The sequence below is a fragment of the Rhea pennata genome, unplaced genomic scaffold (assembly GCF_028389875.1).
Source record: "Rhea pennata isolate bPtePen1 unplaced genomic scaffold, bPtePen1.pri scaffold_46, whole genome shotgun sequence".
NCBI lineage: Eukaryota > Metazoa > Chordata > Aves > Rheiformes > Rheidae > Rhea > Rhea pennata.
In genome coordinates, this window is record NW_026907685.1 from 32,670 (window position 1) to 53,235 (window position 20,566).

The 20,566-nt window shown below is 67.6% G+C and overlaps 1 protein-coding gene across 1 annotated transcript; it reads right to left on the reverse strand.

Moving 5' to 3' along the window:
* Positions 1 to 4,079: 4,079 nt before the first annotated feature.
* Positions 4,080 to 19,978, reverse strand: LOC134154819 (uncharacterized). Its single transcript, XM_062601469.1, has 15 exons — positions 19,795 to 19,978; positions 19,649 to 19,705; positions 19,452 to 19,535; positions 18,398 to 18,560; positions 18,227 to 18,316; positions 17,167 to 17,276; positions 16,335 to 16,583; positions 11,617 to 11,724; positions 10,491 to 10,553; positions 9,901 to 9,963; positions 8,914 to 8,976; positions 8,332 to 8,421; positions 6,668 to 6,819; positions 6,022 to 6,128; positions 4,080 to 5,302 (listed from the first exon to the last, which is right to left on the reverse strand). Exons 1-15 carry the CDS (start codon positions 19,976 to 19,978, stop codon positions 5,164 to 5,166), a joined length of 1,722 nt encoding a protein of 573 aa, XP_062457453.1. The 3' UTR covers positions 4,080 to 5,163.
* Positions 19,979 to 20,566: the final 588 nt, after the last annotated feature.

A 20,566-nucleotide genomic window follows, 5' to 3' on the forward strand; every position in this document is an offset into this window, starting at 1 on the left:
CACCCATGGGACCCCCCCCCACACCCGGGACCCCTCTGGGGACCTGTGCGCCCCCCCTGAGACCCCCACCGGGACCCCCCCCCATAATCTCCCCCGGAGACCCTCCCCACCATGGACCCCTGGGACACCTGTGACCCCCCCCCAATGCCACCCCCCGCCCCACAACCCCCCCTCCCAGGACCCCCAGCCCCCCCACCGTGTCCCCCCCCTTGTGCCCCCCCCCCCGGACCCCGTGTCCCCACCGTGTCCCCCCGCCCCCCCCAGCCCCCCCGCTGTGGCAGCGCCTGGGGCAGCTGCGGGAGCGGCTGGAGCAGGAGGAGAAGGACGGTGAGTGGGGGGGGGGACACGGGGGGACAGGGGGGACACGGGGGGACACGGGGGACATAGGGGATTGGGGGCATGGGGGGACACGGGGGGACAGGGGAATGGGGGGACACGGGGGGACAGGGGAAGGGGGGGCATGGGGGGCCAGGGGAATGGGGGACACGGGGGGACACGGGGGAATGGGGGGACACGGGGGGACACAGGGACACGGGGGAATGGGGAGACACGGGGACATGGGGGGACACGGGGACGGGGGGACACGGGGGAATGGGGGACACGGGATGGGGGGGACGTGGGGGGACACAGGGAATGGGGGGACACGGGGGAATGGGGGGACACGGGGGGACACGGGGGGACACGGGGGGACGTGGGAACATGCAGGACACGGAGGGACACGGCAGAGGTGGGGTGGGGGGGGATACAGACACGCGGGACCGCGGTGACCGTGGGGCTCGTGGCGGGTGGGTGGGGGGTGGGGGTGGGTGGGGGTGACCCCCCCCCTCCCTCCCCCCCCCCCCGTGGGTGGGGGCGGGGCCGCGCGGGGGCGGCAGCTCCGGGTCGCGCTGCAGGGTGGCACCGGGCCGCGTCGCTGCAGCGCCTGGGCGCCGAGCTGCTGCGCCTGCGCCGTGAAGGTGCCCGGGCCGGGGGGGGGGGCACCCCAAAACCCCCCGGCGGGGGGACCCCGGAACCCCCCCCCCCACCACCACCACGGGGAACCCCCCCAAAACCTGACCCTGACCCCAGCGGTGACCGCCAACCCCGGCGCCAAACGGGACCCCCCCCCCCAAAACCCAACCGCGGACCCCCAACTTCGACCCAACGGGGGGGGGGGACCCCAAAACTCAACGCGGACCCCAAGCGGGACCCACCTGCGGGGACCATCACTCCCCCCCCAAACCCAACTGTGGATCCCCAACCTCGACCCAATGGGGGGACCCCAAAACTCAACGCTGACCCCAAGCGGGACCCACTTGGGGGGACCCTCCCCCCCCAAAACCCAACTGCGGACCCCCAACCTCGACCCAACGGGGGGACCCCAAAACTCAACGCTGACCCCAAGTGGGACCCACCTGGGGGGACCCTCCCCCCCCAAACCCAACTGCGGACCCCCAACCTCGACCCAACGGGGGGGGGACCCCAAAACTCAACGCGGACCCCAACCAGGACCCACCTGGGGGGACCCTCCCCCCAAAAACCCAACCTGACCCATCTGGGGAACCCCCAAATCCTGAACCCAACTCAAGGGGGGACCCCAAAACTCAACCCAAACCTGACCTCAATTCCCAACCCCAATCCCAACCCCAACTGAGGACCCCCAAACCCCACCCCAACCCAAACAGGACCCCCAAAACTCAACCCGGAACCCCCAAACCTGGCCCAACTAGGGGACCCCCAAACCTGACCCAACCCCAACCCTGATCCTGACCCCACTATAGGGCCCCCGAAAGCAAATCCCCCAAATCTGACCCAACTGAGGGGGGGACCCCAAAACTCAACCCATCTCCGAACCTGATCCTGACCCCAACCCAACTGGGGCACCCCAAAACCCAGTGCCAACCCCCAACCAGACCCAACTGGAAGACCCCAGAACTTGACCCCAAACCCAACCCTGACTACACCGGCGGGGAGGGGACACCCCAAAATCCAAGCCCAACCTTAACATGACCCAATTGAGGGACCCCCCCAAAAAAACCTGACCCTGACCTCAAGCAGACTAGGGGCACCCCAAAACTTGACCTCCACCTAACTCTGACTCAACTGGGGGACCTCAAAACTCAACCCTGAACCCCTCGACCTGACCCTGACCAGACAGGGGAACTCCAAAACCCAACGCTGCCCCCGACCCAACCAGAGGTACCCCAAAACCTGACCCCCCCCAATCCCAACTCGGACCTGAGGGACCCCCCACCACCACCACCAAACTAAACCCCAACCCAACGGGAGGACCCCAAAACTCAACCCCAATCCCCAAAGCCAACTCCAAGCCCTAGAACCTGCCCTTGAGCCAACCCTGACCCTATCTGACCAGGGGATCCCCACCCACCCCCCACCCAGATTCCCCCCTCCCCCGCCCCCTCCCCCCCGGAGGCCACTGACCCCAATGGCCCCTGACCTCCGCCCCCAGGGTCACAGTTCGGGACGGACATGGCGCTACAGGAGACCAAGCTCCGGGATGAGATTTCCCGCCTCCTCGCAGCGCGCGGCACCCCCGCGCCCCCCCATGCGTGACCCCCCCGATGCCTGGGTGTCCCCCCCCCCCCCATTCCCCACTGGGCCCAGGCGCCTGGGACTCGGATGTTGGAGGAACCCAGATGTCCGAGGAACCCAGAAGAACCCAGACCCAGAAGTCCAGGCACCCAACTGCCTGGGACCTGGATGTTCTAGGACCCCAAAGGTCCGAGGGACCCAGGTGTCCGAGGAACTCAGGCGTCCGGGACCCAGGCACCCGAGGGACCCCGGTGTCCCAGCCCCACCTCCCTTGACCACCATTAAACCTCGTTGACCAGCGGTGCCGGTTGTTGGGGAGTTTTGGGGAGCCCCGAGAGACTCCTGGTGGTGGAGCCTTTGCTCGTGCCCCACCCCCGCCCCACCCCTGTCACCCTCCCTGATGTGGCCCCCCCCCGGTTGGCTGGGTCTCACCAAGCTGGAGGGTGCAGGGTTGGGGTGGGGGTGGGGGGGAGAAGGTCCTGGAGCCCTGAAGTCCTCGTGGAGGTGTCGCCTCCCAGATGCGCCTGGGTGTCCCCACTGGATGTTGCCCCCAGATGTGGCCACGATGTGGACCACCCGACACCCCGCCGTACCCACCCAGGTGGCCCCAGATGTGCTGGGGCATGGTGGGTCTGGCCCAGATGTGACCCATGGCAGCCCCCATGCGTGTGCCCCAGATGTCACCATAGGGTCCCTGAAGTGTCCCCAAATGGCGCCCACGAGTGTTCCGGTGGGCCCAGGTGGGTCCTTAGATGTTCTCCTGCACAAGGAGCCTGGACACCCCCGAGTTGCCCCAGATGTGCCCCCAAAATGTGCCCTGGAGGGACCCCACGTCTCCAGATGTGCGCCAGGGGCGGCCGCCGTCGCTGTTGGTGCCACCCGGGTGCATCCCTGGTCTGTCCCCAGGGGTGGTCCAGATGTGCCTCCGGAGGTGCCACCACGTCTTGTGGCACCCCCTCGGACCTCCCCCACGGATGTTTCCTCCATGCGCCCGCTGTGTGTCGCCCCCCAGATGCGTCCCCTCGTTACCCACCCAGATGTGCCCCCAGATGTGTCCCCAGAGCTGTCCTCTTGTCACTGTCCCCCAGTCGTGTCCGTGCTCCCCTGGCACTGTCCCTGGGCCACATCCCAATGTCACCTGTCCTGCTGTCACCCATCACACCCCAGTGTCACCAGTCCACCCTGGTTTCACCCATCTTGTTCCACCGTGGCGTCACCCATCCCATACCAGTGTCACCCACCCCATTGCGATGTCACCCTTCTTGTCCCACTGCGGTGTCACCCATCCCATCCTGGTGTCACCTGTCCCTTCCTGGTGTCACCCATCCTGTCCCACTGCAGGACTATCGCCTGTCCCACCCCACTGTCATTTGCCCTGTCCTGTTCTCGTGCCACCCGTCCCATCCTGGTGTCACCTGCTGTGGTGTCACCTGTCCCACCCTGGTGACACCCACCCTGTTGTAGTCACCTGTCCCATCCCATTGTGGTGTTACCCGCCTTGGTGTCACCCATCCCGTCCCATCACCAGCTTCTCTGGGGGCTGCAGGAAGTTTATTACACGACCAATGGCCCTGAGCATGGCGGCGGGGGGGGGGGGGGGAACGGACATGGCTTGGGGGATGGGTGCTGGGGTCCCCTGGCTTTCTTGGAGACCCACAGGTGCAGGGAGTCCATGGGGTCCAAGAGGTCCCAATGGTCCAGGAGGTCCCGTGGGTGCTGGAGTCTTCTGCCTTTCTTGGAAGCCAATGGGTGCAGCGGGTCCCATGTGTTCAGGGGGTCCCATGGGTTCAGGAGGTCCCATGGGTGCTAGAATCTTCTGCCTTTCTTGGAAGCCAACGGGTGCAGCAGGTCCCACGGGTTCAGGAGGTCCCACGGGTTCAGGAGGTCCCACGGGTGCTAGAATCTTCTGCCTTTCTTGGAAGCCAACGGGTGCAGCAGGTCCCACGGGTTCAGGAGGTCCCACGGGTTCAGGAGGTCCCACGGGTGCTAGAATCTTCTGCCTTTCTTAGAAGCCCACGGGTGCAGCGGGTCTCATGTGTTCAGGGGGTCCCATGGGTTCAGGGGGTCCCGTGGGTGCTAGAATCTTCTGCCTTTCTTGGAAGCCAATGGGTTCAGGAGGTCCCACGGGTTCAGGAGGTCCCACGGGTTCAGGAGGTCCCACGGGTGCTAGAATCTTCTGCCTTTCTTGGAAGCCAACGGGTGCAGCGGGTCTCATGTGTTCAGGGGGTCCCATGGGTTCAGGGGGTCCCGTGGGTGCTAGAATCTTCTACCTTTCTTGGAAGCCAACGGGTGCAGCGGGTCTCATGTGTTCAGGAGGTCCCACAGGTTCAGGAGGTCCCACGGGTGCTAGAATCTTCTGCCTTTCTTGGAAGCCAATGGGTGCAGCAGGTCCCATGTGTTCAGGGGGTCCCATGGGTTCAGGAGGTCCCATGGGTGCTAGAATCTTCTGCCTTTCTTGGAAGCCAATGGGTTCAGGAGGTCCCACGGGTTCAGGGGGTCCCACGGGTACAGGAGGTCCCACGGGTTCAGGGGGTCCCACGGGTACAGGAGGTCCCGTGGGTGCCGGAGCTGGCGGATCCGCCGCCGCGGTGGGTGGTGGCCCCGGCGGCGGGAGGTGGCCCCCCCCCCCCGTCAGCAGGCCCAGGGGCGCTCGCAGAGCCAGGCGCCCAGGGCGGAGGCGCATGCCCGGTCGGCCCAGCTCCCGTGGGGGCCCATCGCCACGCAGTCCTCGCCCGCCCCGGCCTCGTCCGGTTGGCCCCAAGCCCAGTTCCTGCGCCGGGACTGGGTGTCACCGGCGATGCCACCACGGCGCCGCCACGTCCCCTCCCCACCGGAGCACCCGTAGGCGCCACCCGCCGCGTCCTCCCTCCGTGTTTCCCGGTGTCCCCTCGTGTCCCTCCATGTCCCCTCCCCCTCCATCCACCCATGTCCCCGTGTCCCTTCACGTCCCCCCGTGTCCCTGTGTTCCCCCGTGTCCCCTCATCCCCACATCCCTCCATGCCTCCATGTCCCCCCGTGTCCCCCGTGTCCCCCCACGTCTCCCATGTCCCTCCATGCTCCCACGTCCCCCATCCTCCCATGTCCCTCCATGTCCCCCACATCCCCACGTCCCTCCATGCCCCCATGTCCCCCATCCTCTCCTGTCCCACCATGTCCCTGTGTCCCCATGTCCCCCCGTGTCCACCCATTTCTCTCATGTCCTCATGTGCCTCTATGCCCCCACATCCCCCATCCTCTCATGTCCCCTCATGTCCCCCCACGTCCCCATGTGCCTCCATGCCCCCACGTCCTCCATCCTCCCCTGTCCCACCACGTCCCTGTGTCCCCATGTCCCCCCGTGTCCCCCCCGTTTCTCCCATGTCCTCATGTCCCTCCATGCCCTCACGTCCCCCATCTTCTCATGTCCCCCCCCGTCCCCATGTCTCCCCATTTCTCCCATGTCCTCGTGTCCCCCCATGTCCCCCCCGCCCCCCGCCGCGTCCCACGCACTGGTAGTTCAGCGGGGAGCCGTCGGCCCACTCGAAGGTGCCCTCGGTGCTGCGGTCGTGGAGGCCAATCCAGACGTCTTGGCGGGGGCCCAGGCTGGTCACGAAGGCCTGGGGACACTGGCTGTGGGGATGCTGCCCCCCCCACACACCGTGTCCCCCCCCCCCATGTCCCCCCGGTCCCCCATGTCCCCCCATCTCCTTGTCTCCGTGTCCTCCTCTGGTGTCCCTAGGGTCTCCACCCTAGAGCAAAGAGGTCCTCGTGTCTCCATGCCCACGGCCCAGGGTCCTCAAGGTCCCACCCTTTCCCCCAGCATGCCCCAGTTCCCCCCCCCCCAGTCTCCCAGCATCCTCAGCCCTCCCAGTCACCCCAGAGCCTCCAATTGTCTCCAGTATCTCCAGTCCCCCCAAATATCTCCAGTCGCTCCAGTATCCCCAGTGCCCTGGTGTCCCTGGTCCTTCCTGGTGTCCCTGGTCCTTCCCAGTGTCCCTGGTCCTCCCGTGTCCCTGGTCCCACCAGTGCCCCTGATGCCCCCAGTCCCCCCCCAGTCTCCTCCAGAATCTTCAGCCCTCTTAGTTACCCCAGTAACCAGTCCCCCCAGTATCTCCTGGGTCCCCCCAGTATCTCCGGGTCTCCCCCTGAAGCCCACCTGCTCCTGGGAGTCTCCAATGGTGGCCAGGGCGGCGCCGCTCTCCCGGCAGGTGCTCTGGGCCTGCGCCCAGCTCGCCGTCCCGCTGCCCAGCGTGTAGCAGCTCCCCCCGTGCAGCCGCCAGCCCGGGGGGCACACGCGGCACCCCAGGCCTGCGCCCGCCTCACCACCCGCCCGGGCACCCGGGCGTCCGGGAGCCCGCCCAGGGACCCAGGCGTTCGGGAACCCACCAAGAGACCGAGGCATCTGGGCACCCACCCAGGGACCCACGTGTCCAGGACCCACCAAGAGACTGAGGCATCTGGGCTCCCACCCAGGGACCCACCTGTCCAGGACCCACCAAGAGACCGAGGCATCTGGGCACCCACCCAGGGACCCACCTGTCCAGGACCCACCAAGAGACCGAGGCATCTGGGCACCCACCCAGGGACCCACGTGTCCAGGAACCCACCAAGAGACCGAGGCATCTGGGCTCCCACCCAGGGACCCACGTGTCCAGGACCCACCAAGAGACTGAGGCATCTGGGCACCCACCCAGGGACCCACGTGTCCGGGAACCCACCAAGAGACCGAGGCATCTGGGCACCCACCCAGGGACCCACGTGTCCAGGACCCACCAAGAGACCGAGGCATCTGGGCACCCACCCAGGGACCCACGTGTCCAGGACCCACCAAGAGACCGAGGCATCTGGGCTCCCACCCAGGGACCCACGTGTCCAGGAACCCACCAAGAGACCGAGGCATCTGGGCTCCCACCCAGGGACCCACGTGTCCAGGAACCCACCAAGAGACCGAGGCATCTGGGCACCCACCCAGGGACCCACCTGTCCAGGACCCACCAAGAGACCGAGGCATCTGGGCACCCACCCAGGGACCCACCTGTCCAGGACCCACCAAGAGACCGAAGCATCTGGGCACCCACCCAGGGACCCACGTGTCCGGGAACCCACCAAGAGACCGAAGCATCTGGGCTCCCACCCAGGGACCCACGTGTCCAGGACCCACCAAGAGATCGAAGCATCTGGGCTCCCACCCAGGGACCCACATGTCCAGGACCCACCAAGAGACCGAAGCATCTGGGCACCCACCCAGGGACCCACGTGTCCGGGAACCCACCAAGAGACCAAAGCATCTGGGCACCCACCCAGGGACCCACTTGTCCAGGACCCACCAAGAGACCGAGGCATCTGGGCTCCCACCCAGGGACCCACGTGTCCAGGACCCACCAAGAGACTGAGGCATCTGGGCACCCACCCAGGGACCCACATGTCCAGGACCCACCAAGAGACCGAGGCATCTGGGCTCCCACCCAGGGACCCACGTGTCCAGGACCCACCAAGAGACCGAGGCTTCTGGGCACCCACCAGGGTCCCAGGTGTCCCAGAACCCGCTAAGGGATCCAGGAACCCACCCAAGCATCCAGGAACCCACCCAGAGGCCAAGGTGTCTGGGTACCCACCCATGGACCTAGGTGTCCATGTGACCTCCTGGGGAACCAGGCGTCCAGGCACCTACTCAGTGACCCAGGCACTCACCTAGGTCAGCACCCTAGGAACCGCCTAGGGGTGGGGGTGGGGGGGGTGGCTGGACATCTGGGCACCCCAAGGGGAGGCACCCAGGCGCCTGGGTGCTGGGGGAGGAGGGGTCCAGGCATCCGGGCTCACCTTGTTGCTCCCAGAGGGCCTTCAGCAGCTGGTGCAGCTCCTCCCGCGTGCGGTCGCGGTCGCGCCACACGGCCACCATCGTCCGGGACACTGCAGGGTCATGGCTGTGTGGGGCACCCGTGGGCACCCCAGCACCCATGGGGCATCCATGGGCCATCCACAGCACCCATAGGCACCCCAACACTCATGATGCATCTCAGCGCCCACAGGCACCCCATCACCCACAGAACCCATGGGGCATCTCGACACCCATGGGACATCCTGACACCCATGGGGCATTTATGGGCACCCACAGGGCTCTCACAGGCACTCCAGCACCCATGAGCACTCCAGAACCCACAGTGGACCCTGACACCCACGGGGCACCCCAGCACACACGGCACCCGTGAGGCACCCATGGGACAACCCATGGGACATGGGCACTCTCTGTTTGCCCCCCACTTCCTCCATTTTCCCACCCTCCCATGCCCCCAACGTCCCTCTGTGTCCCTATGTCCCTCCAAGTCCTCCAGGTCCCCGTGTCCTCTCCCCTCCCCGGGTCTCCTCGTCCCCCCATGTCCCCGCCGTGTCCCTGCATCCCACCTTCCATACGGGCCAGGCTCTGGTTGGCTGATAGGGTCTCCAGGAGAGCCGCCACCTCTGTGCCTGGGGACGGGGACAGGGGACATGGGACATGGGACGGGGATTTGGGACACAGGACATAGGACACAGGGTCATGGCACCATAGAATCATGGAATCGGTAAGGTTGGAAGGGACCTCTGGAGATCTCCTAGGCCAACCTCCCTGCTCAGCAGGGTCACCTAGAGCAGGTTCAAGGCCCACCCAGGCGGGCCTTGAAGATCTCCGGAGAAGGAGACTCCACAGCCTCTCTGGGGACGAAGAGTGGGGGATATGGGACAGGAGCCAGGACATGGGACATGGGGTCATGGGAACATGGGGGATATGGGAAATGGGGACATGGGGCATGGGGACATGAGAACATGGGACATGGGGTCATGGGAACATGGGGGACATGGGGACATGGGACATGGGGACATGGGGACATGAGAACATGGGACTTGAGGTCATGGGATCATGGGGGACATGGGAACATGAGACATGGGGACATGATAACCTGGGACCTGGGGTCATGGGATCGGGGGGACATGGGATCATGGGGACATGATAACATGGGACCAGGGGTCATGGGATCATGGGGGATATGGGGACACGAGAACATGGGACCTGGGGTCATGGGATCATGGGGGACATGGGGACATGTGACATGGGACATGAGAACATGGGACCTGGGGTCATGGGATCATGGGGGACATGGGGACATGGGACATGGGGACATGAGAACACGGGACCTGGGGTCATGGGATCATGGGAGATGATCCATCACCAGGCGATGAAGGTGACACAGTGACACGGGGTGGCAGGTGACACAGGTGATGCGGGTGACGTGGGGACGTGGGTGGGGTGCTGGGACCCCGGGTGCTGCGGGGACCCAGATGACGCGAGCCCCCCACGGGGACATGGCGGGGGGGGGGTGGTCACGGTGGTGTGGGGACGCGTCGGGGACGCACCGCGCCGCTGCAGCCGGGTCTGGTTCCCCGCCAGCGTCTCCAGCTCCGTCACCAGCGCCGAGCCTGCGGGGAGCCGCTGTCACCCACGTGTCCCCCGCGTGTCACCCACGTGGCCCCCGCGTGGCCCCACGTCCCTCCGTATCGCCTCGTGTCCCCTTGTGTCCCTTCGTTCCCGTGTCCCCTCATATCCCCATGTGTCCCGAATGTCTCCCCATCCCCCTCCATGTCCTCCATGTCCTCCATGTCCCCTGTGTCCCCCGTGTCCCCCGTGTCCCCACATCTCTCCATGTCCCCTCACGCCCCTCCAGGTCCCCCACATCCCCATGTCCCTCCATGTCCACGTTGCCCCGTGTCCCCCACGTCCCCCACATCCCCACGTCCCTCCATGTCCACGTTGCCCCACGTCCCCCACGTCCCCACGTCCCTCCATGTCCACGTTGCTCCGTGTCCCCCACGTCCCCCACATCCCCCGTGTTCTTCCATGTCCCTCTGTGTCCCTCCATGTCCTCTTGTGTCCCATGTTCTCCCGTGTCCCTCCGTGTCACCCACATCTCCCCATGTCCGTCCCCCCCCACCGTGTCCCCCGTTACCGTTGGCCTCCAGCAGCCCCTGGCTCTCGCGGAGGTGCTGGATCTCCCGGGTCAGCGCCGCGTCTGTGCCGCAGGGACACTCGTCACCTGCCACCCATCACCCCCCCCAACCCGCCACCCGTGTCATCCCATCACCTGTGTGACCCCCCCACAGCCTCATCTTGACCCTTGTCCCCCCCACGTCCCCTTGTATGCCATGCCCTGTGTCCATGCTGATGTCCCATGTCCCTGTCCCAAGTCCATGCTGCTGTTCTGTGTCCTATGTCCATGCTGATGTCCCATGTCCCATGTCCCATGTCCCTGTCCCATGTCCATGCTGCTGTTCTGTGTCCATGCTGACATCCTGTGTCCATGTCCCTATCTCCTGTCTATGCTGGTGTCCTATGTCCATACTGATGTCCCATGTCCCTGTCCCCTGTCCATGCTGCTGTTCTGTATCCATGCTGACATCCCGTGTCCTTGTCCCATGTCCATGCTGCTGTTCTGTGTCCATGCTGATGTCCTGTGTCCCTGTCCCCTGTCCATGCTGCTGTTCTGTGCCCTATGTCCATGCTGATGTCCCCTGTCCCATGTCCCTGTCCCCTGTCCATGCTGATGTCCTATGTCCATGCTGATGTCCCGTGTCCCTGTCCATGTCCCATGTCCATGCTGGTTTCCCATGTCCATGCTGACGTCCCATGTCCTATGTCCCATGTCCATGCTGATGTCCCATGTCCCTGTCCCATGTCCATGCTGGTGTTCTGTGTCCATGCTGACGTCCCATGTCCTATGTCCCATGTCCCTATCTCCTGTCCATGCTGGTGTTCTGTGTCCATGCTGATGTCCCATGTCCTATGTCCCATGTCCCTGTCCTATGTCCATGCTGACATCCCATGTCCCATGTCCCGTGTCCCCTGTCCATGCTGGTGTCCCATATCCTGTGTCCTGCTCCCGTGTCCCTGTCCCGTATCTGCGTCCTGTCCCGTGGCTCCATCCCACCTCCGTGTCCGTGTCCCCGTGCCGTGTCCCCGTCCCCTGTGCCTCTCCCGGGCCCCGAGGCCCTGTCCTCCGTCCGACGTCCCTGCCGTGCGTCCCCATCCCGTACCCCACGTCCCCCAGCCCCACGTCCCTGCACGGTGCCACTCACAGCGGGCGAGGAGGAGGCCGAGCAGCAGCCCCCAGGCGACGAAGGCCACTGCCAGCAGGGCGAAGAGCCCCGTGGAGGCGGGGAGACCCCGGGGACACCGCTGCCACCCTGCCCGGGGTGGGGGGGGGGACACGCGGGGCAGAGGGACGAGGGACGACGGTGAGGTCGGCCGCCTGCTCGCCTCCGTACCACCCCATATCCCCCCATATCCCCCATATCCCCCGTATCCCCCCGTATCGTCCCATACCCCCCCATATCCCCCTGTATCCCCCCGTATCCCTCCATATCCCTCCATATCCCCCTGTATCTCCCCATATCCCCTCCATATCCCCGCATATCTCCCCATATCCCCCATATCCCTCCATATCCCCCATACCCTCTCCATATCTCCCCATATCCCCCCATATCCCCTCCATATCCCCCATATTCCCTCCATATCCCCCCATATCCCCCTGTATCCCCCCATATCCCCCTGTATCCCTCCATATCCCCCCATATCCCCTCCATATCCCCCCATATCCCCCCGTATCTCCCCATATCCCCCATACCCCCTCCATATCCCCCCTATCCCCCCATATCCCCCATATCCCTCCATATCCCCCATATCTCCTCCATATCCCCTCCATATCCCCCTGTACCCCCATATCCCCCTGTATCTCCCCATATCTCCCCATATCCCCCTGTATCTCCCCATATCCCCCATATCTCCTCCATATCCCCTCCATATCCCCCTGTACCCCCCATATCCCCCTGTATCTCCCTATATCTCCCCATATCCCCCTGTATCTCCCCATATCCCCCTGTATCTCCCCATAGCCCCTCCATATCCCCCTGTACCCCCCATATCCCCCTGTATCTCCCCATATCCCCCATATCCCTCCGTGTCTCCCCATATCCCCCCCGTACCCCCCACCCTGGGGTGCCGCTACCTGCCCAGCCCCAGCCCATGGCTGCCGCCGCCGGCTGCTGCTCGGTGCCCGCCGCCCGCCCCGGCGTGTGCGGTGACAGGGTGTGTGTGTGTCCCCCCCCCGCCCCGTCCCCAATGTCCCCGGCGTGTGGGGAGGGGGAAGCGAAAGGGGAAGGAGGCCACGTGCGGCTGGGGAGGGTGTTCTGGGGAAGGGACGCGAGGATGTGAGGGACACGGGGGCCGTGGGGGGCAGCTGGGACGTCGGGGGGATACGGGGCCGTGGGGGGCAGCTGGGACGTCGGGGGGTCATGGGGGACACAGGGGCCATGGGGGGCAGCTGGGATGTCGGGGGGATACGGGGCCGTGGGGGGCAGCTGGGACGTCGGGGGGTCATGGGAGACACGGGGCCATGGGGGGCAGCTGGGACGTCAGGGGGCCATGGGGGACACGGGGGCCGTGGGGGGCAGCTGGGACGTCGGGGGGTCATGGGGGACACGGGGCCGTGGGGGGCAGCTGGGACGTCAGGGGGCCATGGGGGACACGGGGGCCGTGGGGAGCAGCTGGGACGTCGGGGGGTCATGGGGGACACGGGGGCCGTGGGGGGCAGCTGGGACGTCGGGGGGTCATGGGGGACACGGGGGCCGTGGGGAGCAGCTGGGACGTCGGGGGGTCATGGGGGACACGGGGGCCGTGGGGGGCAGCTGGGACGTCAGGGGGCCATGGGGGACACGGGGGCCGTGGGGGGCAGCTGGGACGTCGGGGGGTCATGGGGGACACGGGGCTGTGGGGGGCAGCTGGGACATTGGGGGGACACGGGGCCGTGGGGGGCAGCTGGGACGTCGGGGGGTCATGGGGGACACGGGGGCCATGGGGGACAGCTGGGACGTCGGGGGGGCATGGGGGACACGGGGCTGTGGGGGGCAGCTGGGACATTGGGGGGACACGGGGCCGTGGGGGGCAGCTGGGACGTCGGGGGGTCATGGGGGACACAGGGGCCATGGGGGGCAGCTGGGACGTCAGGGGGACACGGGGCCGTGGGGGGCAGCTGGGACGTCGGGGGGCTGTGGGGGGCACAGGGGCCATGGGGGGCAGCTGGGACATTGGGGGGACACGGGGCCGTGGGGGGCAGCTGGGACGTCGGGGGGTCATGGGGGACACAGGGGCCATGGGGGGCAGCTGGGACGTCGGGGGGACACGGGGCCGTGGGGGGCAGCTGGGACGTCGGGGGGCTGTGGGGGGCACAGGGGCCATGGGGGGCAGCTGGGACGTCGGGGGGGCATGGGAGACACGGGGGCCGTGGGGGGCAGCTGGGACGTCGGGGGGGCATGGGGGACACAGGGGCCATGGGGGGCAGCTGGGACATTGGGGGGACACGGGGCCGTGGGGGGCAGCTGGGACGTCGGGGGGTCATGGGGGACACGGGGCCGTGGGGGGCAGCTGGGACGTCGGGGGGTCATGGGGGACACAGGGGCCATGGGGGGCAGCTGGGATGTTGGGGGGTCATGGGGGACACAGGGGCCATGGGGGGCAGCTGGGACGTCGGGGGGCCGTGGGGGACACGGGGGCTGTGGGGGGCAGCTGGGACGTCGGGGGGCTGTGGGGGACACAGGGGCCATGGAGGGCAGCTGGGATGTCGGGGGGCCGTGGGGGACACAGGGGCCATGGGGGGCAGCTGGGACGTCGGGGGGACACGGGGCCATGGGGGGCAGCTGGGACGTCTGGGGGCCATGGGGGACACGGGGGCCTTGGGGGGCAGCTGGGACGTCGGGGGGTCATGAGGGACATGGGGGGCAGCTGGGACGTCGGGGGGTCATGGGGGACACGGGGGCCATGGGGAGCAGCTGGGACACCCAGGGACACGTGGGCCATGGGGGGCAGCTGGGACGTCGGGGGGTCATGAGGGACATGGGGGGCAGCTGGGACGTTGGGGGGTCATGGGCCATGGGGGGCAGCTGGGACGCTGGGGGGACATGTGGCCATGAGGAACATCTGGGACATTGAGGGGACACATGGGACATGGGGGAACACATGGGTCATGGGGGACATCTGGGACATTGGGGGGACATGTGGGTCACATGGGCCATGAGGGATATCTGGGACATTGGGGGGACATGTGGGACATCAGGGAACATGTGGGTCATGGGGGACATTGGGGGCACATGCAGGCCACATGGGTCATGGGAACATCTGGGATGTTGGGGGAACACGTGGGACATAGGGGGACATGTGGCCATGAGGAACATCTGGGACATCGAGGGGACACATGGGACACGGGGGAACACGTGGGTCATGGGGGACATCTGGGACATTGGGGGGACATGTGGGTCACGTAGGCCATAGGGAACATCTGGGACATTGGGAGAAGGGACATGTGGCCATGAGGAACATCTGGGACATTGCGAAGACACATGGGACATGGGGGAACACATGGGTCACAGGGGACATCTGGGACATTGGAGGGGGCATGTGGGTCACATGGGCCATGGGCAACATCTGGGACATTTGGGGGGGGGGACACGTGGGACACATGGGCCATGGGGAACATCTGAGACACTGGGGGGACATGGGGGAACACATTGGGCCACAGGGGACATCTGGGACATTGGGGGGGGGCATGTGGGACACGTGGCCCATGGGGAACATCTGGGACATTGTGGTGACAGATAGGGGCACCAGGGGGACATGTGGGACATTGAGGGGGCACACAGGACATGCGGGACACCAGAGGACACGTGGGATATGGAGGGCACATGGGCCGTGGACGGAGGTGGGGCACGGGGGGATACGTAGGACATGGGGGACACCAGGGGACTTGGGGGACACCAGAGGACATGTGGGACACCAGGGGACACATGGGACACACGGGACATCGTGGGGGGGCAGGTGGGACATTGGTTGGGGAGACGCATGGACACCAGGGCTTGCGCTGTGCTGGAGGGGTGGTACGGGGTGGGGGGACACGGAGGGACAGTGGGACGCGGTGGGGACACAGGGGAACCCTTGAAGACGTGGAGCCAGGCCATGCTGAGGGCCTGGGGATGTCCCCTCTCCCCCTGTCCCAGTGCCACCCCCGTCCCTCATGGCCCCATCAGCAAGGTCCTGTGGGGGGGTCCCATAGCACCTTTATTGGGGGTGGCCGTGAGGGACATGGGAACAGCAGCAGGGGGTGGTCCGGGCTGCAGAGGTGGGGACAGTGGTGGGGCTGGTGGCAGGGGACTGCAGGCAGCTGTGGGCACAGGGACGGGGGGCGGCGGTGGGCATCTAGGGGACATTGATGGAGACGTGGGTGGGGAGGTTGGTGAGGACGTCGGTGGGGACGTCGGTGATGGTGGAGATGGCTGGGATGTTGGCGGGGACGTCGGTGAGGACGTTGGTGATGGTGGACACGTTGGCTGGGACATCGGTGAGGATGTCGGTGGGTCGTTGGTGATGGTGGACACGTTGGCTGGGACGTCGGTGAGGATGTCGGTGGGGATATTGGTGGGGATGCTGGTGAGGGTGCTGGGACTGCGATGAGGACGTCAGTGGAGATGCCGGTGAGGGATGAGGATGCTGAGGGAGATGTCGGCGGGGACGCTGGCGAGGACGTCGGTGGGGCCGCCGCCGGGGTCGGTGAGGGAGACGTTGCGGGGGTGGGGGGAGGCGGGGGGCTCTTGGCGGGGACATTGGCAGGGACCACCGGCACGAGCCGGCACAGAGCTGGGGGCGCGCTTGGTGGCGATGGTAGGGACGTCGGTTCGGACGCCCACCAAGCTCAGCAGGGGCTGTGTGTGGTGGTGGCGGTGGTGGGGATGTCAGTTTGGATACTCACTAAGCTCAGCGGGGGCTGCGCGTGGTGGCAGCAGTGGTGGGGGCGTCGGTTCGGATGCCCACCACGCTCGGCAGGGGCTGCGCGTGGTGGCGGTGGTGGGGACGTCAGTTCGGACGCCCACCAAGCTCGGCAGGGGCTGTGTGTGGTGGCGGTGGTGGTGGGGACGTCGGTTTGGATGCCCACCAAGCTCGGCAGGGGCTGCGCGTGGTGGTGGCGGCGGTGGGGACGTCGGTTCGGACGCCCACCAAGCTCAGCGGGGGCTGCGCGTGGTGGTGGTTGTGGTGGTGGGGACGTCGGTTTGGATGCCCACCAAGCTCGGCAGGGGCTGCGCGTGGTGGTGGTTGTGGTGGTGGGGACGTCGGTTTGGACGCCCACCAAGCTCAGTGGGGGCTGCACGTGGTGGTGGTTGTGGTGGTGGGGACGTCGGTTTGGATGCCCACCAAGCTCGGCAGGGGCTGCGCGTGGTGGTGGTTGTGGTGGTGGGGACGTCGGTTTGGATGCCCACCACGCTCGGCAGGGGCTGCGCGTGGTGGTGGTTATGGTGGTGGGGACGTCGGTTTGGATGCCCACCACGCTCGGCAGGGGCTGCGCGTGGTGGTGGGGACGTCGGTTTGGATGCCCACCAAGCTCGGCAGGGGCTGCGCGTGGTGGTGGTTGTGGTGGTGGGGACGTCGGTTTGGATGCCCACCACGCTCGGCAGGGGCTGCGCGGGGCTCAGCCGCGTGCTGACGGCGGGGGGCCCTGGGAGAGGCCCCCAGGGCGTGGGTTTGGGGGGCGGGGGGACGTGCCCGGGTGGGGGTGGGGGGTCCCTAGGGCCCGGCGGGGCGCTCGCGCACCCAGTAGTCGGGGCGGTCGCAGGCCAGGTCGTTCCAGCGGCCGTCGGGCAGGAGGGTGCCGCAGTTCTCCTGCCGCCCCCCGCTGGGCTCCCCCGAGCTCCAGAAGCTGCCGGGGGGGGGGGGGGTCATGGGTCAGGGGTCAGCAGGGTTGGGGTCCCCTCGGGGGGGGGTCGCCGAGGGCAAGGTGCGTGTGTGTTGGGGGGGGTTGGAGGTCACAGGGATCAGGGGTCGAGGAGGTTGCAGGGGTCGCCCCGGGTGAGGGTCACCAAGGGCACCGGGGGGGCCGGGAGGTCACAGGGTGGGGGGGGGCCTGGGGTCACAGAGGTCAGGGGTCAAGGAAGGGGGTCAGGTGTCCCCCGGGGTGGGGGGTGGGGGTCACCAAGGGCACCCGGGCCAGGAGGTCACATGGCGGTGGGCGGGAGGGGTCCCCCAGGGGATTGGGGGTACCCGGGGGGGTCCCAAAGGGATTTGGAGGGGGCAGAAGGGTTGGGAGCTCTTGGGGGGGGGGGTCCCAGGGGGTTGGGAGCTCCTGGGGAGGTCCTGGGGGTCCCGGGGGGGGTTGGGAGCTCCTGGGGGGGGGGTCTTGGGTGGGGGAGTTGGGGGGGGTCCTGGGGGTCCCGGGGGGGGGTTGGGAGCTCCTGGGGGGGGTCTTGGGTGGGGGTGCGGGGGTCCCAGGGGGTTGGGATCTCCTGGAGGTGGGGGGCTCTTGGGTGGGGGGATCCCAGGGGGTTGGGATCTCCTGGGGGGGGTCCTGGGGGTCCCAGGGGGGTTGGAGCTCCTGGGGGGGGGTCTTGGGTGGGGGAGTTGGGGGGGTCCTGGGGGGGTTGGGAGCTCCTGGGAGGGGGGTCCTGGGGGTCCCAGGGGGGTTGGAGCTCCTGGGGGGGGGGTGTCGGGTGGGGGGGGTGGGGGGGTTTTCAGGGGCTTTGGAGGGATCCCAAAAGCTTCGGGGCAAATCCAGGAGCTCGGAGGAGTCTGGGAGCGACACGGGGGGGGGGGGGCGGATCCTGGTGGGTGGGGGGCGCTCCGGGGTGGGGGTGGGGGTGGGGGGGGGGTTACCTGAGCCCCAGGGGGGTCCCATCCTGCCAGCGCCAGCTCCCCTCCTCCTCGGCATCGCTGAGCCCCAGCCAGTAGCCGCACCACGAACTCCTTTGGGTGGGGGGGGGGAAGGGCCAAGCCGGACGCCTGGGCCCCTCCTCCCCTCCCTCCCCCCCCCCCCCCCCCCCCCGCCTTCCAAGTACCTGCTCGGCGGCCGAGTTGATGATGAGGAGGTGGGAGCCGCGGGCGCCGCAGAAGCCTTCGGCCTCGCGCCGCCGCCGCCCCGTCGCCGAGAAGAAGTAGCAGCTGCCGCCGAAGGGCACCCAGCCGCGGGGACACGGGCGCGAGAGCTCCGCTGCGCCGCAAAGGGCCCAGGCGTCCGGGCGAGGCTCGGCCGCGGGACGGCGCAGGGTGGGGGGTGGGAGGGGTGGGCCCAGGCATCCGGGTAGGGTTAGGACACATCATGCGGGCCCAGGAGTCCGGGCAGGGTTAGGACAGGTCGTGGGGGCCCAGGTGTCCGGGTAGGGCTAGGACGTGTCACAGGGACCCAGGCGTCCAGGTAGGGTTAGGTCATGTCACGGGGGCCCAGGCGTCCGGGTAGGGTTAGGATGTGTCATGGGGGCCCAGGTGTCCGGGTAGGGTTAGGACACCTTGTGGGGGCCCAGGCGTCCGGGCAGGGCTAGGTCATGTCACGGGGGGCCCAGGCGTCCGAGCAGGGCTAGGACATGTCGTGGGGGCCCAGGCATCCGGGTAGGGTAAGGACACGTCATGAGGGCCCAGGTGTCCGGGCAGGGCTAGGATGTGTCACGGGGGCCCAGGCGTCCGGGTAGGGTTAGGACATGTCACGAGGGCCCAGGCGTCCGAGCAGGGTTAGGACACGTTGTGGGGGCCCAGGCGTCCGAGCAGGGTTAGGTCATGTCACAGGGGCCCAGGCGTCCGGGTAGGGTTAGGTCATGTCATGAGGGCCCAGGCGTCCAGGCAGGGTTAGGACACGTCGTGGGGGCCCAGGAGTCCGGGCAGGGTTAGGACATGTCATGAGGGCCCAGGCGTCCGGGCACAACTGGGCCATGCCGGAGGGGCCCAGGCGTCCGGGCACCGATCCAGCCCCATCCCCCCTCCCCCTTTCCCCTCCCACTGGGGAACCCAGGCATCCGGAGCGGGGACCCAGGCATCCGGGGCAGGGGCCCAGGCATCCGGGGCGGGGGCCCAGGCGTCCGGGGCGGGGGCCCAGGCGTCCGGGCCTCACCCAGGGAGTCGTGGAGCGAGGCCAAATCCTGCTGCAGCCGCTGCTGCTGCGTCCGGGCCGCGGTCATGGCCTCATCCAAGGTCCCTTTGGAGGGGGAGGGGGCTCAGCACCCCGGAAGTGGGGCTCAGCACCCCGGAAATGGGGCTCAGCACCCCGGAAGTGGGGCTCAACCCCCCCCCCACCCCCAGCAGACTCACCCAGCGCCTCTCGCACGGGCCCGACGTCGGCCTGGAGGCGCTGCCGGAGCCAGGACACTGCGGGCACGAGGGTCTCGCACGAGGGTCTTGCACGAGGGGTCTCGCACGAGGGTCTTGCATGAGGGTCTTGCACGAGGGTCTCGCACGAGTGTCTCGCACGAGGGTCTTGCACGAGGGTCTCACACGGGGGGCCTCGCACGAGGGTCTCGCACGAGGGGTCTCGCACGAGGGTCTTGCATGAGGGTCTTGCACGAGGGTCTCGCACGAGTGTCTCGCACGAGGGTCTTGCACGAGGGTCTCACACGGGGGGCCTCGCACGAGAGGTCTCATGGGGGCCTCGCACGAGGGGTCTCGCACGAGGGCCTTGCACGAGGGTCTCGCACGAGGGTCTCACATGGGGGGGCCTCGCACGAGGGGTCTCATGGGGGCCTCGCACAAGGGGCCTCGCACGAGGGTCTCGTGGGGGTCTCACATGAGGGTCTCGCACGAGGGGTCTTGCCCGAAGGTCTTGGACAAGGGGCCTCACACAAGGGTCTCATGGGGGTCTCACACGAGGGGCCCCGCACGAGGGTCTTGCACAAGGGGTCTCACATGGGGGGGTCTTGCACGAGGGTCTTTCATGAGGGTCTCGCATGAGGGGGTCTTGCACGAGGGGCCCCCCACGAGGGTCTTGCACGAGAGTCTTGCACAAGGGGTCTCGCACGAGGGTCTCGCACGAGGGTCACACAAGAGCTCCTCCCCCCACGTGCCCCCCCCACGAGCCCCCCGCCACGAGACCCCCCCCGAGTTTCCCCCCCCCCGTGCACACTCACGGCCGCCGAGGCCGAGGCCGAGGCAGAGGAGGAGGCCGAGGCCGAAGGGCAGCAGGCGCCGGCCCCACGGGCGGGGGGGCGGCCCAGCGGCCCCCCACGGGCAGTG